Source organism: Ictidomys tridecemlineatus, chromosome 7 (genome assembly GCF_052094955.1).
Source record: "Ictidomys tridecemlineatus isolate mIctTri1 chromosome 7, mIctTri1.hap1, whole genome shotgun sequence".
NCBI lineage: Eukaryota > Metazoa > Chordata > Mammalia > Rodentia > Sciuridae > Ictidomys > Ictidomys tridecemlineatus.
The window spans coordinates 67483051-67496515 of record NC_135483.1 but is presented as its reverse complement, the minus strand read 5'-3'; the positions used below and the strand labels follow the sequence as shown (position 1 = coordinate 67496515).

General features: G+C 43.2%; 1 protein-coding gene across 2 annotated transcripts in view; it reads right to left on the bottom strand.

Moving 5' to 3' along the window:
- Positions 1-13465, bottom strand: part of Vxn (vexin) — a 28700-nt gene that overhangs the window by 7111 nt on the left and 8124 nt on the right. Inside the window, exons 3-5 of one of the 2 annotated variants that reach the window (XM_078017105.1) lie at positions 6884-7037; positions 4292-4321; positions 1516-1577 (exon numbers count right to left, since the gene is read on the bottom strand). In XM_078017105.1, coding sequence (XP_077873231.1) covers positions 1516-1577; positions 4292-4321; positions 6884-7037 — 246 coding nt within the window. The remainder of the gene's footprint in view (positions 1-1515; positions 1578-4291; positions 4322-6883; positions 7038-13465) is intronic. The other variant, XM_078017106.1, reaches the window with a different exon arrangement.

Sequence of the window (13465 nt, the reverse complement as noted above, 5' to 3'; positions counted from 1 at the left end):
CCCACTTTCCCATGAGTTTAAGTTTGGAGAAACCCTCCTGCAACCTGACAACAACTTTCCCCTCCTCTCCTTTGTGTGGTTTTCCTAGTACACTGATGACTTAAATCAGATCCCTGGATTAGGTATCCTGCCCAGACCAAGAGCGGTGTACCCACATCTCTGTCCAATTTGTTCCATAGAGAGGAGGGGCTGGCCAGACAACCTCAGGGGTCTCTTTGAATTCTCACATTGTACCATCTATACATCTTGGGAGCTGACACTGAAAGGGCCTGGGGTGCCAGATCTGACCTCAACTCCAGTCACTGCTGACCCTGCAAAACCAAAGGGAACCCAACTTTCAAGCCCAGAAGGTGACATAGGAGAAGAGATAGATGTGGAGATGTACCACCTGATTCCCTTTCAAGGAAGGACAGAGGGTGAATATGAAGGCTCTTAGTTTCTTTAAGTGTGCCTCAGCTGCAAAGGGTCACCTTGCCCAAGGGGCAACCCACATGCTATGCTGAGGTGGAGGGAAGAGGGGCCATAAAAGCTTGACAATTCTGGCTCAATTCAGATTGACCTGGTTGGGGAATAGAGTTCCCCGACAGGAGATGTTGGATTTGCATCATGGTTCAGCCACTCCCTCCACTAAACCCTGCCTCCTTACACCTGTTACTCATTCCTAATATGCATCTTGCACTTCAAACTCCAAATCCCAGAGTGTGCTTTGAGAGAACTTGACCTCTAGCAGATGCCTCAGAAGTCTCTATACTGAGATGGCTGGTTGTTGTGGGCTGTTTCTTTCACACTGAAGCCTAAACTCCAATGTGATGATATGGGAAGGTGGAGAGTATGAGGGGTGATCAGGCTTACATGAAATCATCAGGGTAGAGTGCCGATGGAGGCATTAGAACCCTTATAAGAAGAAAAGGAGATTCCAGAGATCTGTCTCCAAACATTCACAGAGGAAAGGCTGTGTGAGCACATAGCCAGAAGGCAGCTATCTTTACTCTGGGAAGAGGGCCCTCACCACAACCTGAATCTGCTGACACCTGATCTTGGATTTTCCAGCCTCCAGAAATGTGAGGAGGAGTTGTTTCACCCCCTAAGTCCATGCTATTTTGTTATGGCAATGAAAACTGACTAAGACACTAGGGTTTTGTGTTTTTTGTGGTGTTTGAGAACCTTATATCTCTTTACCCTTCTTGCTGCACCTGCCACTTAGCTATGTTCATCTGGTGGGGCTTATGCTAAAAGCCAGTTTCCATCACAGCTGGTCACAGCTGGGTCACAGCTTCTGATTCCCTAAGAACTGAATTTCTTGACGAAAAGAGAAGCAGTCAGTGATGTGACACAGGCACACAAAGCAAAGTCAATTAATAGCCTTTAGGAGCAAAGACCGAAATTCCGCTTTTCTAATAATCCTCAGGCCTGGGCAAAGGACACTTAGTCTCTCTTCATGGCTCAGGAGAAACAGAGATAGTGAGAAGTTTAAAACACAGCAGCTCTAACTAACCAGGCTTATTTTTTACTTACCAGCGATTTTCCATATGCTCGATTCCCACACAGATTTGATGCTTTGGGTTCAGAAATCCCCACTGCAAAGATGAACAGAGAAGATATTACTCAGTGGTACTCAGAGTTCTGCCTCCCCCTGGTTCTGCATCAATTATTATTTTTTTTAGCCAATCAATCACAGAAGGGAATTTCTCAAGCAGCAAAACCAGAGAGTAAGGTCAGGTTATGATCCCTGCCAAGTGGAGTTGCCTGCATCCCTGACACTCTTCTGGAGGTGGGGGACATGGGCTGGAACTAAGATCTACATACCATCCAGGTGTCAATGAAGGCCCATCAATGGTAACAATCATATCACTCGGTGGGGGATGCTGATAGCTGGGGGAGGGGTGCATGTGTGGAGGCAGGAGGGGGACATATGGGAAATCTGTACACCTTCCGCTGAATTTTGCTATAAACCTAAAACTGTTCTAAAAAAATAGTCAGTTTCTGAAAACCACACATGTGGAAGCACTTGGCACTATGTCTGCCTGCAGAAAGTGGTCAGAAAATGTGCCTCAGCTCCTCCTTCTTTTCTAAGGCCTCACCTCAGGTCACAAGAGGGTAGAGATGATCAGGTCTGTATACCTGGGATCAATTTGGTAACATGGAACTTCTGGACACCTCTCTAGAAATGAGCAAGAGAAGTTATATCTGCAGTAGGAAGTTCAGCCCATTTGGTGAAGAACTGAAGTTCACTGGTTTAGAATTTTGAGATATTGGCTACATAAGATGAATGTGCAGAGAATCTTCTAATACGCTTATTCTAGATGCCCTAATCTACTTGTAATTTCTACCATGAAGCCTGTGACAGCTGCTTCTTCTTCTTTTTTTTAGAGAGAGAAAGAGAAATAATTTTAATATTTATTTTTTTAGTTCTCGGCAGACACAACATCTTTGTTTGTATGTGGTGCTGAGGCTTGAACCCGGGCCGCACGCATGCCAGGCGAGCGCGCTACCGCTTGAGCCACATCCCTAGCCCAACAGCTGCTTCTTTTTTTCCTTTTTCTTCTTCTTTTGCATTACTGGGGATTAACCTGGTGGCACTTACTGTGCTACTAAGCTACATTCCCCAGCCTTTTAAATTTTATTTTGAGAGAGGGTCACCAAGTTGCTGAGGACCTTGCTAAGTTGCTGAGGCTGGCCGCAACATAGCAATCCTCCTTCCTGAGCTTCCTGAGTAACTATAAATTTTAGATGATCATGTTGTTGCTTGGAATTCTCAGAACGACCAATTCTTGAATTATTTTTATTTCACTTTGCCTAAACAAACTCTACAGAATTCTTATTTATTTATTTTGCTGTTCTGGAGATCAAACCAGGCCTTATGTACCTAAGCAATCACTCTATCACTAAGCTACACCCCCAGCCCCAACTCTACGAAACTTAATTGATCTAAGGGGGTTACCTTTTAACATTACTGATATCAAACTTAACGAATGGTGCATGTCTATTAATAACAGGAGCTCATAGCTTTGTCTCTGGATGCCAGGCACTGTGCTGAGCATAAATCATGAATACAATGAGCCCTCCATAGTCACAGGTTCTTCTTCTGTGGATTCAAACACCTATAGATTGAAAATACTTTTTTATTCTGTACTGACTATAAATAGATCCCCCCCCCTTTCTTTCAGGGATTGAAGGGATGCTTAACTATTGAGCTATATCCTCAGCCCATTTATTTATTTATTTATTTTTGGAAACAGAATCTTGCTAAGTTGCTTAGGGCCTTACTAAGTTGCTGAGGCTGACTTCAAACTTGTGATCCTCCTGCCTCAGCCTCCTGAACTGCTAGGATTACAGTGCCCAGCAGAGTAGACTTAATTTCTTGTCATTCCCTATAACATATAGTAAAGCAACTTACATAGCACTTATATTATTAAAAGTAATCTAGAGATGATTTAAAGTATGCTGGAGGAGTATAGGTTATCTGCAAATACGACACCATTTTATATAAGCGGCTTGAGCATCTGTGGATGTTGGAATCCAAGGTGAATGGACCTCAAAATTGATGCTTCATGGATACCAAGGGACAACTGTATCTCATTTAATCCTTACTGCAACACTAAGACACAAATATGATAGTTTGCATTTTCTAGTTGAGCAAACTGAAACTAGAGAGATCCATAACCATTCTCAGGAAGTCATTATGGAGTAGTCAAGAGATCTCTTTGGTGGTCCTGCAGGCCTAGGGGAGGCTTGGCCAAAGGGCCCAGCCTGGTAGGAGGAGATGGCATATTTTTGTTTTGTTTTGTTTTAGGTGGACACAATATTTTTATTTTATTTTTATGTGGTGCTGAGGGTTGAACCCAGTGCCTCCCATGTGCTAGGCGAGCGCTCTGCCTGGAGCTACAACCCCCACTGAGAGATGGCATTTTCCAGGTGAGGAGAGACAGGAAAGGTAAGCCATAGAGCGAAAAGTGCCAGTGAAAGTCCAGATAGGCGGAATATGAGAAGTGTCACAGAATTACACTGCGGCTCAGTCTATCTACCTAACTGATAGAAAGGTGGGGACAGGAGTGTCACTAGAGGTGGACTGGGAGAGGCCAGGTTGGTCTAGAGGGAAGGAGGGAGGTGCTTAAAGCACAAGGATGATGAGGGCAGATTTGTGCTTCAGGAGGACCACGCTGGTAGCCTTGTAGAGGGAGGGGGATGAGATTTTGAGGCCCCTCACGGACAGTGTTCTCCACATACTTGAGATTCAGGGAATCTCATCCTGCACCTTGAGGTAAGTACAACAGGGCAAGATGAGACCTACCTAGTAGTTGACAGGGTCTGTGTTCAGCGTCTAAAGGAGTGGGGCAGAACAAGAGGGTGTTAAGGACCTCCAGACTTGCTGGCATGATGAATAGCAGCTCCTGCTGAGAAAGCAGCTTTCCACTTGTCTAAACAACTTGGTTCTGAGATACTCTGTTTTATTTCATTCAGTCCCACAGACAGCTGATTTTTCCAGTCCTGGGAGGTGAGAACTATCTCTTTTCCAAGCACCTGAGGTCTCAAGCTGAGAGCTCCCTGCCTAGTCTTCTGACTTCAGAGTCCTTGAGGTTCCCAAGCCTCCTCAAAGCATCTCTCTCCCAAGTAAAAAGGCCACAGCATCTAAGAGCCTTCTCCTATGGCTCAGACAAAAATGCAAGTCCCTAGATCCAAGATCCTCAGAGATATACAGCTAAGTCCCTAGATCCCAGATCCTCAGAGATATACAGCTAAGTCCCTAGATCCCAGATCCTCAGAGATATACAGCTAAGTCCCTAGATCCCAGATCCTCAGAGATATACAGCTAAGTCCCTAGATCCCAGATTCTCAGAGATATACAGCTAAGTCCCTAGATCCCAGATTCTCAGAGATATAAGCTTTCTGAGGGGAGGGAGTGAGACTCAACACCTATGGATTGGTGTCTAGCCTTTATTTGAAGAGCATCAGGATATGGCTTTGTCTCAAAAAAACTCCCTCCTTTGCATCCTCTCTGGAATCTATCAGACTGGGGGCTGAAGGAATTGAATCAATGCCCAGTTCAATCTCCTTTTTTTTTACATCTGACTAGCACATCCCTGCATGAGCTGACTGTCACGTGCTGGGCAGATTCTTTCCATTCCATCACGTGTTGCTCTTGTCTTTCAAGACTGACTCGGACAGTCCAAGCTGATACAAATTACTTAGAAAGGTATTGAAAGTGACCCTAAAACTAGATGGTTGGGGAGACATTATTCCCTGAGGGAAGGGACACTAGTTAGGGAATCCAGAGACCTGAGATTTCACCTTGGCTATGGCAAATAAGCAGTGTGACCTTCGATAAGTCAAACAGCTTCTATGGTTTCAGTTTCCTCTTCTATAAATTGGTAGAGGGGCAGCTGCAGTAAATCAGAGGTTCTCTGCCTCTAGCATGCACAAGAATCGTATGCGCACACGCATTAAAACACAGATTGATGTTTCATAACCTGGAGGTTTCTGATTCCATAAAATTTTCATTTCCAACAAACTTCCAGCTCTTGCTTTTGCTCCCAGGGCCCACTTGGAGAACCATTGCATTAGATCATCTCTAAATCCTTGCTATTCAATCTGTTGTCTCTGGAGCAGCACCATCAACATTACAGAGAGTGTTAGAAACAAAATCTCTGAGCCCACCTAGTTCTCCTAAATTAGAATCCTGCATAAAAACAAGACTCCCAGGTGATTCTTTTGCACACTAATTTTTGAGAAGCATGGCTCTAAATTCACTTCAATTTGGTAGCAAATAGAAATATTCTGCCTCTTTTTCTCTTTCCACACACATGCATCCACCCACTCACCTATACATAGACACAGAGAAAAATCTTATCATCTCCTCTTAATTTGCAAGGCAGATTGTGGTTTTCCTAATGCCTTCACTTCACATACATATACATATATACAATCACTTAAGGGGAGCTCAATTTGAGTGTTTTTATACATAGAGTTATAAGGGCAGGATCATGTTCTTAGTGACCAAAGAAACTTTAGAGGTCTAGCCCAGCACCCAATCAGGTAAAATAAAACAAAACAGCAAGACAAAACAAGAGGGGCAGCATGAGTGGATGGGAAGATGGGTGAAGGGACACTTTCAAGGGAGTCTTATTGCAGTTCTTATAAAATATAACATTGTTAATGCACAAAAGTTTTGAGAAGGACCCCCTGAACTTTCTACTTAGAATTTTTGGAATTAAAATATGAATAACTTCAGGTTGTAGGCATAACAGAAATATCCTAAACCTGCTAAAAATTAAAGCCTAAATGTCATCTTAGACTTGAGTGGGCCACAGGCAGAATCCTATTTCACTGTTTGGGTGGAAGCTATTTAAAAAAAACAAACAACCCACCAAGGTATGATTGTTAAGTTTCCAGTTTCCAAAACAGATTTGCCCCTAAATTCTTTTTATAGATTAAGTCAAATTTGGTAAATTGGCAAACACACACACGAGTTAAGTAAATAATGTGAGCTTCCTTCACTTCTTCACGCTTCATGGGTCAAGATTTTCATGTCCCTGAGCATAATGATTTGCATCCCCTGCGTATAGCACTGCTCCCTGGGGAGCAAGATGGTAGACAAGAGCGACTTCACTGGGTGCACACGCAGAAGCCAGTGTTTTATAGGCAGGTGTTATGAAGGGCAGCTGTGGGTGAGGCCTGAGAGCAGGTGCTTTCCTAGTGGAAACAGCATTTGTGTGGGAAAGGAGCAGGTGTTGGCTCACCTGGCGCCCCACGCCCAAGGTGCTCTGCTCACCTGGCCTGCCTGAGGCTGCCAGAGGAACACATGGTCCTTTGGAAAACACCAGGCAGGACGCACAGGCGTCACTGCGCGCAGCGCGGTTTAGGAACCGGGTTGGGACTCACTTACCAGGTCTGGCGGGGGTTTTGGTGGGATGCGCCCCTGGAGGCCTAGTGTTCTGCAGCCGGCCGAACCTGCGGCCATCAACTGCATCCCGACGGTCGCTGCGGTGAGGCAGCAGCTCCAGTGGCCGGGGAGTGTAGAGGTCCGACTCGATCACCACCTGCCGGGCGGAAAAGGGACAGTCAGCTTATTCCTCTCTGGGCTCAAGACCTGCAGCCCTAGCACTGGAGCTCCGCAAGATGGACCCTGTATGGACAAGGATTTTTGCAGACTTCCTCATTCCAGTGCATGCTAGGAGCAGCAAGAAAGATTGGGTACAAAACTTGACTTCAGACTGTCAAATAGTGTCATGGTGCAAGAAAGTGAGGGTTCTCGAGGTCCCTCTACAATTGCGTGCCTGGGCCATCAGGACAGCTGCTCCACGGCCAGAGGTGTTTTGATAATAGGACAGGCTATTTGAAGGGAAGATGGTCTGGAAACCAGGGTCTTATGGTCTTTGTAGCTAAGTGGCCAACATCCTTGTTTATGCAGAGGAAAGGTTTTTGGATGCTCTAGAGGAAGGAAGAACTAGGAAGAGACTTGAGGCCCAACTGATTCTCAGGTTTTAAAAAAGAAAACAAGCAAGCAAACAAAAATTGCTGGCAAATCAGGAGCGTTAACATAAGCCTGTAATCCCAAAGACTCTGGAGGCTGAGGAAGGAGGATCACAAGTTCAAGGCCAGCCTTAGCAATTTATTGAGGCACTATCTCAAAATAAAAAGGACTGTGGGATGTAGCTCAGTGGTAGAGTGCCCCTGGGTTCCATCTAAGAAAAAAAAAATTGTGTCATTACTGAACATATACAGTCTTTTTTTCTTGTTATTCCCTAAATAATAAGTAGAACGACTTTTTACGTAGCATTTCATTGTTTTATGTGACAAGTAATTTACAGATGCTTTAGAGTATAGGGAGCTTATGGAGCATGGAAATACTACATCATTTCACATAAGGAACTTGAATATTGTAAATTTTGGGTACCCCAGGGGGTACCCATACTGAGGATACCAAAGGACAAATATAGTTAAGACATTGAAATAATTTATATGTAAAAATCAGAGACAAATAATAGCAGCCATTTTATCTTAATATGGGGAGTCATGAAGGGAGTCTTAGAGTCTGGGCTCAGATCCTGCATATTTTATCCATATCCAGGACACTGGGGTCATTCATTCTGAATGTCCTCACTCCTTGAACCTCATTAGAACCTTCAATATTCTGCAGCTTTGCTGAGGTCTGCATTCACCCATTCACTTGCTTCTTCCATCCACAGCTGTCCTGCAAGGGCACGGTCTGTACCAGATCTTGGACTCACTGTGCATTTGTGAGTGAGGCAGACAGTTTCATCTCTTTACAGTCTAGCCTCTGGCAGATCCCCTTCGGTTGTCCACACATAAACAATTCTGTTGTTTTTGGGGGATGCTGAAGCAAAAATGAATGGCTTTTAAAAAACATGAGAATAGGGTAGCATTTAAACTCAGTGGAGAAAAATTAAATCTTTAATATTATTGGAATAAATATCAGACCTTCAGGGAAAATAGATCTCTGTTCATTTCTGGAAATGAATACCAGCAGATCAAAACCATATATTAAACAGCAACTAACACTAGAGTAGAATATAGCTCAATATAACATTTGTTACATATAATGGAGAATTACCTCTATGTTCATAGAAGTCCTAAAAATCAATTAGATTTGGAAGATATAGAAAAATGAGGCAAAGGTATGATCTGGTAATTGACAGTAGAAATATAAATGGTCAATAAGCATGAAAAGATACTGAACACCATTAATAATTAAATGTAAATTAAGACAATAATTATTTTCCCCCTGCTATCAGATTATTAATGAAGATTAAAAACTTCAGGCCAACCTGAGTTCATACTTCAATTCTGACACTTTATAATTATGTGGAAAGGGGATATTAGTGCTGACCCTTGCTGAACTGAGGCATAGTAAAAGCCCATCATTAGTAGGGTTTTTAGTAGCACATTTTGCTCTTTTTTTCATGCCATATATTTATCAACAGCACTGAGAGTAGTTTTAAGTCTTCTGAAGGCCAGATTTTTATGTCACCCACAGAGGAAAATAAGAGAAGCTGTCACTCTTTGCTTTACTTTACCACAAATAGTCTTTTGCTTAAAAAAAAAAAATGGACATAGCTTACATTTGGTCTTAAATGGGTTATTCAATCATCTTGGGTCCATTTTGGGACCCAGACTCTCTCATTCTGTGCCTTGGAAAAAGCTGAAGAAAATTCAGGAGCATTTAGGATTCTTCCCTGGCATTGAAAATCCCTTTTATTTTTCCCTTGAGGCAGTGCAGAAAGTGGTGATCGTGTTGGGTTTCCAGCAAGCCTTCAGTGCAGCTGAGGATGGCACTGGTCCCCTGGGCCAGCTCATGTGTGTGTGTCAGTGCAGTGGTGAGTGCACCACACTCACATTCTGTGTGAGCTGCTCATCTCCACTCTCCTTCCTTCCTTGTAGCACTGATCTCTGCCATGATGTTACCCAGGATCTGGAATTTCCTGGATTAATGGTGGTAGTTCTGAGCCCTATCCCATGGACACGTGTACTGTGTGGCATCAGGAACCCCTGGAAATGTAAATCTCCAGGACAGAATGAGGATCCCTTTCAGTTGTCCACATGCAAACAGTGCTGTTGCTTTTACGGGATGATGAAGCAAAAATGAATGAATTTTAAAAAAAAAAATATGAGAACAAGGTACCATTTCAATGCAGTGGAGAAAAATTAAATCTTTAATATTATTGTAATACGTTGGCACTGTCAGGGCTCTTCACTGTCAACCATTCTTGACAGGGGTGCCTGATTTTATTTCCACATGCCCAACATTCCTCTGGGAGGAGGAGTGAGGACCTGGGTGGTGTTTTCACACCCATCTTGTAGAAGGAGAAAGTGAGGCAGGATGGGAAAGCCTGGGGAGTCTATGAGAAGGCACCTCTGCATTCTGTTATTTCCTCCTTTGAAGGGGAGGCAAATGTTCCCTTGTAGGAACAAGAAATACCACTTTCCCATCCCTTCCCTGCACAGTGATGTGGGAGAACAGGAGGAGAGAGAGAAAAGGAGCAGAAGCTGCTCACCCAGCAGCCGGATGCATTGAGGAAGTTTCCTGGGGTGGAGGTGAGACCAGCGACTTCCCAGGTCTGCACTTAGGGCCAAGCGCCTCTTTAAGGTATCTTCTCCAGCCCCTCCCCCAAGTGCCAATAGCAATCTCCTGACAGCCTGGTTCATGTTCTGGTCTATAGCACTTAGTCTGGGCTTGTTACTGGTGATCTTAGAACAAAGTGGCCTGAGAGCAGGCTCTTTAGTACCCTGAAGATAGGGGTAAGATTGGAGAGGTAGGGTGGGATTGACAGATGTCAATGGGGAAGAAAGAGAAGGGGAAAGGGCTTAATGCTAGAATTTTCCTTTCCTAGGTCATTAAAATGCTTACTGAAATTTAGGGGAATATATTGGAGCAACAAGCATTACTATAATAAACGGATGCCTCCCTGCTGATCTTGGAGAGGTCAGAAATAGGAAGAGCAAAGATGCAGGCTAACCCAGAAGCCTCAAGATTCACTTTCTCCTCTGACATCTTAGATCTAGATCGACACTTCTGCTTATCTGCCAGCCTGGAGTTAGAAAGACAGTCAATACCTAGATAGTGGAGATTCATCATGATTTGGGGTTGAAAAGATCCACAGAAATGTTCTAATCCAATTCTCTGGTTTTATACAGAGGAAAAATGAGGCCAAGATGGGTTATGTGCCTTACCAAGGTCACAGGGCTGTAAGGAAACAGAGCCAATGTGAACCATGGTTTCATGCCTCCTAAGTGAATGCTCTGCATAAACCCACACAAGTGCCTACATCCAGATAAGAATTTTCAAGTGTAATTGATTGCTCAGTGCATTTCAAAAAAACCAGGAGCTCACTGAACAAGTCCCTCCCCCACAAGCTTGAAATCTGGGGACAATGTAACATTTGCAATCTCCTTTTTCCATCTTTCCTGATGACAGCCATTCTGCTCACTGTGAAGAGGCTGTGAATCACAGAGGAAGTGGCTCCATCATGCCAAAAGGCTTAACTGAACCATTCCTTTGTATAAGCCTATTCCCTGGAGCTACTCCTGAGACATCCCTGGACATCAGTGTGATAAAGTAGCCAAAGAATCAAAAAGAGGAAGAACGGAGGAAGGAAGGAAGGAGGGAAGAAATAAAAGAAGGCAGACAAACAGTCACAGATCAGACTGTCTAGGAAAACATATGACTGTGCCCTAGATTTAGGGAAAGATGTAACTCAAGAAGAGTCAGAGAAGAAGGAAGCCCTGGCGCTAAGATAACTCGGAGAGGAAACAAATATTTACCCAAGGGGTGGGAGGAGACACAAACAAGAATTCCCAGCCAAAGAAAGTTGTAAATATTGATTGGTAGGGTTGCAAAATAAGATGAATTTTCCCAGGCAAGATAATCAATCAAAATTGCTCCCAGACCACCAAATTGGAGCAGACAAAAAGGACTCGAGAGGAAAAATAGGACCAAGAGCCAGTTGGTTGGGGAAATGAGACCAGAGACAGTTCTTTCCTCTTGGGACTCACTATCCCCACCTGTAAAAGATGGAGGTGGAGGTGGAATAAGAGGCCTGTCTCTTTTAATTTGCCTGTGCTGTGTGACTGGGGATTGGATTTTAAAAGCAGAGGAGGGATTGGGCAACTGTTAGGGGGAAATTAGAGATTCAGAGGAGAACTCAGAGGCAGAGGGCATCACTGAGCCGCCGGCCCTGAGGGAGAATGAATATTTGAAAACAAGAAGCTTCTCCATCCAAAGACCAAAAGATCTATGAAATTGCCTTAAGGTCTAAATTACCTTCAAACATTTCTTTCCCTTTCCATTTTGGGCAGTACCTCACCCACTGTTTCTAGAAGATCGGAAGAACTTTCCTTCTAGACTTTGGGAGCATGAAATAGATAGAATCTTGTGCCCTACAGTCAAATTTTCTACCTGTTAAAAGCCCTTCTCTTTCTTAAACACAAAAAAACAAAAAACATTAATTTTTTTAGTTTTTAGGTGGACACAATATATTTTTCTTTTGGACAAAGTATCTTATTTTTATTTTTATGTGTTGATGAAGATCGACCCCAATGCCTCATGCATGTTAGGCAAGCGCTCTACCCCTGAGCCACAACCCCAGCCCTCTCTTTCTTAATGTGTAAAATATTTTCAAAGTCTTTACAAAAAGGCATGCAATTGACCCCCCCCCCAAAAAAAAGACATGAATAAGAAACCCATAGAGGGAAAATATTGACATGATCCATAAATCTATGAAAAGAAGAAGAATGACATTAAAAATAAAGAAATACAAATTAAAACCCTAGGACATTTTCATCACCTATCAAATTGTCAAAGTTTAACAGCATTGATACCATGCAGTATTGGTATGCTCTTCTGGAAAAGGCACTTTAAAAAAAAGTTGTTAGGCACTCGGCAATGGCTATAATTTGTTTTCAACATTCATATTCTCTGGCCCGGCATTTCCATAGCTATAAATTTGTCTTAAAAACATTTTGAAGAGAAAACACTTAACAGAAAAAGAAATACAAATGGTCAACAAATATATGAAAAAATGTTCAACATCGCTAGCAATCAGAGAAATGCAAATTAGAACTACACTGAGATTTCATCTCACTCTAATCAGAATGGCAATCATCAAGAATACAAGTGGTAGGAGTGCTGGGGTTTGTGGCTCAGAGGTAGAGCACTCGCCTAGTACGTGTGAGACCCTGGGTTCCATCCTCAGCACCACATAAAAATAAATAAATAAATAAAGGTATGTGTACAACCAAAAAATAATTTTTTTTAGAAAAAGAATACAAGTAGCAATAAATGTTGGTGAGGATGTAGGGGAAAAGATAACACTCATACATTGCTGGTGGGACTGCATATTGGTACAATTACTCTGGAAAACAGTACGGATATTACTTAGAAAACTTGGAATGGAACCACCATTTGACCCAGTGATCTCACTCCTCTGCATATACCCAAAGGACTTAAAATTGAAAAACCAGCCTCTACCTCAGAGCAAAGCCTGTCCAAGGAAGGGATATGACCTTCATCCTTCGAAAAACCCACAGAGCACTCCTAGGCACATTCCCACCCTGCTAAGTTGTTTATCTACAGGAGAGATCTGCTGAGCCAGGTGTCGCTGACTCAGTCAGGCTAGGTGGGGATCCATAGCAGCCCCCTAGCAGCCACCAATCAGCATGAGACAGGGAAATACCTGGGATGCCAGGTGACCCTCCCAGTATTTTATGGTGGTTGATAACAAGTTGGGAAACCATGTAGTTCAGCACGTACACCCCTCTTGGCTCAAACCAATCAGTTCAAACGAATACCCCTTTTGTACTGACCAATCACCCCTACCCAACTTGTTCCCGCCAGTGAATGTGCTAATCATGTTTTAGAGTTGTTATTTGATTTTCCCGCGGTGTGTGATGATTTGCTATGATGTATGCGAAGTCCCTGCCCTCTCCAAAGAATGTATAAAACTGCTGC